A 1,945-nucleotide genomic window follows, 5' to 3' on the forward strand; every position below is an offset into this window, starting at 1 on the left:
TGTATGTGGACTGTCCTGCTGGCACTCTGTCCTTCTACAGAGTCTCCTCTGACACTCTGATCCACCTCCACACCTTCAACACCACATTCACTCAAACTCTTTATCCTGGGTTTATGTTCTTGTCTCCTGGTGCCTCAGTGTCCCTGTGCTGAGTGGAGTGTAAAGAGTGTCTCCTGTTACAGAAACACTCTGACTGTTGAACAGATAGTTCAGTCTGTACATGTCTGTCTCTTTCACTCACAAACACGTTTTCAGATTCATGGATTCAATCAGTTGATGTTTGAAACTCTTCTAAATGATTCCTTGTAAACTTCTTCCTCTTCAGTCACAAACAAACAGGAAGTGATGTCACATGTGTTCCTGTCCACACAGCAGAATGAGTCTATTGCTGACAGTGATGTACAAACAGAGTGAGCATTTCTGAGGCCCAAAATAAACTGAGTAGTTCACTGAATGAACAATGGACTGTGAGCTCAGTTCCTTCATCATTAGTATGGATTATATATGTATATGTATTATATTAGTATCATATATATCAGGTGCTGCTGCTTTCAGTCATTGTGCAAATGTGCTGTTTGTAAGCTTGTAAAGCTGCAGTCAGCTGAGACTGAAGAAGTCACCTGATCAGTGAGCAAACGTTTCTGAAAACGTCCAGATGAACAGAATCAACCTTTTGGGATCAGCCAGCAATGCAGCATCATTGTTGTTCAGCTTCAGAGGTTTGCAGGAATGAACTGATGACCAGAGACAGCTGCAAAGTCCAAGAAAATACCAGCTGGAGTTCAGCTGCATTTGAAGAAGTCAAAGAAAAGTAAGGATGGCAAAGGGCGACGTTTTCTTCCAAAGAGCTGCAAACATGGTCGACGCCTCATTAGAAGAATCATCTGGACATTTGTGAGGAACTCTAACCAAGAAAGCAACGTCACACAGATCCAACAGACAGTTTCCATGACTGCAAGTGTTGAGTGGAAAAATGCTACATTGCATTATTGCATCCTCTCACCACAGGAGGCGCTGTTGGCACCACTGATTGCTGATCAGCTGTTCTCTGATGATCTGATTGATACTGTGAATAACGGGACTCACTGAACTCTGTGACACAGTGAAGATTACAGAGTTGAACTTCACCCTTTAAGACTGACCACAGAACCAAGTCCGCCAGAGCTTTTGTTATATTTTTACATGCTGTGGAGCCATTTGTGGGAGCATTTCAAGTTGCTATACATCAATACAACTGTTATAGCCCTAATTTTAATAATATGTATGCATTAAGTCCATAGTAACTACATAAACTGCAAAAAAAACCTCTGCTCATCCATCTCTGTGTGTATCAGGTTACATTTGGTTCATAATACACAGAAAAATCAGAGTTATTACCTGTAATAAATGTGAAAGATTCCTGCAGTGATAACCAGGCAGGACTGAAACACATCCAAGCTGTCACCACGGTAACAGCACCGCCCATCCACAGGTGAGGGGAGGAGCAAAAAGAGGGACTTTGACCATTTTATACTAAAAACACTCAACTAATGTTTCTAATATGAAACAAATAAGCCCACATTAATGTGAGCGTTTATTAAATAATAATAATGATGATTTCCTCCTGATCTCATTTCCACAGCAGAGAAAACTGTGGTGTATATTGAGGTGGAGGGTGTGGTCTGTGGCTCAGGTGTAGAGTGAGGGTGGGGTGCACCACAGCAGCATGCTGGGACTGCTGAGGGTGGAGGAGGGAGTGATGATGACATCAGAGCTGCAGCACAGAGACCAGTGAACACACAGTCTGTTCATCTTTGCATAGATACAATATACAGCACAATATTGAATGACAGACACGCTGTGGGAGCTTCCACAGATACACTGACGTCAGCATCCAGAGTCCTCCTGCTGCTCCCCCCTCAGAGCCCCGTGATCAGCACCAACACATTCAGTTAGATGACAGAGT

General features: G+C 43.0%; 1 protein-coding gene across 1 annotated transcript in view; it reads left to right on the top strand.

The window, feature by feature from the left end:
• Positions 1-424, top strand: part of LOC143413400 (NLR family CARD domain-containing protein 3-like) — a 13,721-nt gene extending 13,297 nt beyond the window's left edge. Inside the window, exon 6 of the mRNA XM_076876371.1 lies at positions 1-424. This exon is cut by the window's left edge and continues 393 nt beyond it. Coding sequence (XP_076732486.1) covers positions 1-152 — 152 coding nt within the window. The 3' untranslated portion in view covers positions 153-424.
• The last annotated feature ends 1,521 nt before the right edge of the window (positions 425-1,945 follow it).

Source organism: Maylandia zebra, linkage group LG2 (genome assembly GCF_041146795.1).
Source record: "Maylandia zebra isolate NMK-2024a linkage group LG2, Mzebra_GT3a, whole genome shotgun sequence".
In the NCBI taxonomy this organism is placed as follows: Eukaryota; Metazoa; Chordata; class Actinopteri; order Cichliformes; family Cichlidae; genus Maylandia; species Maylandia zebra.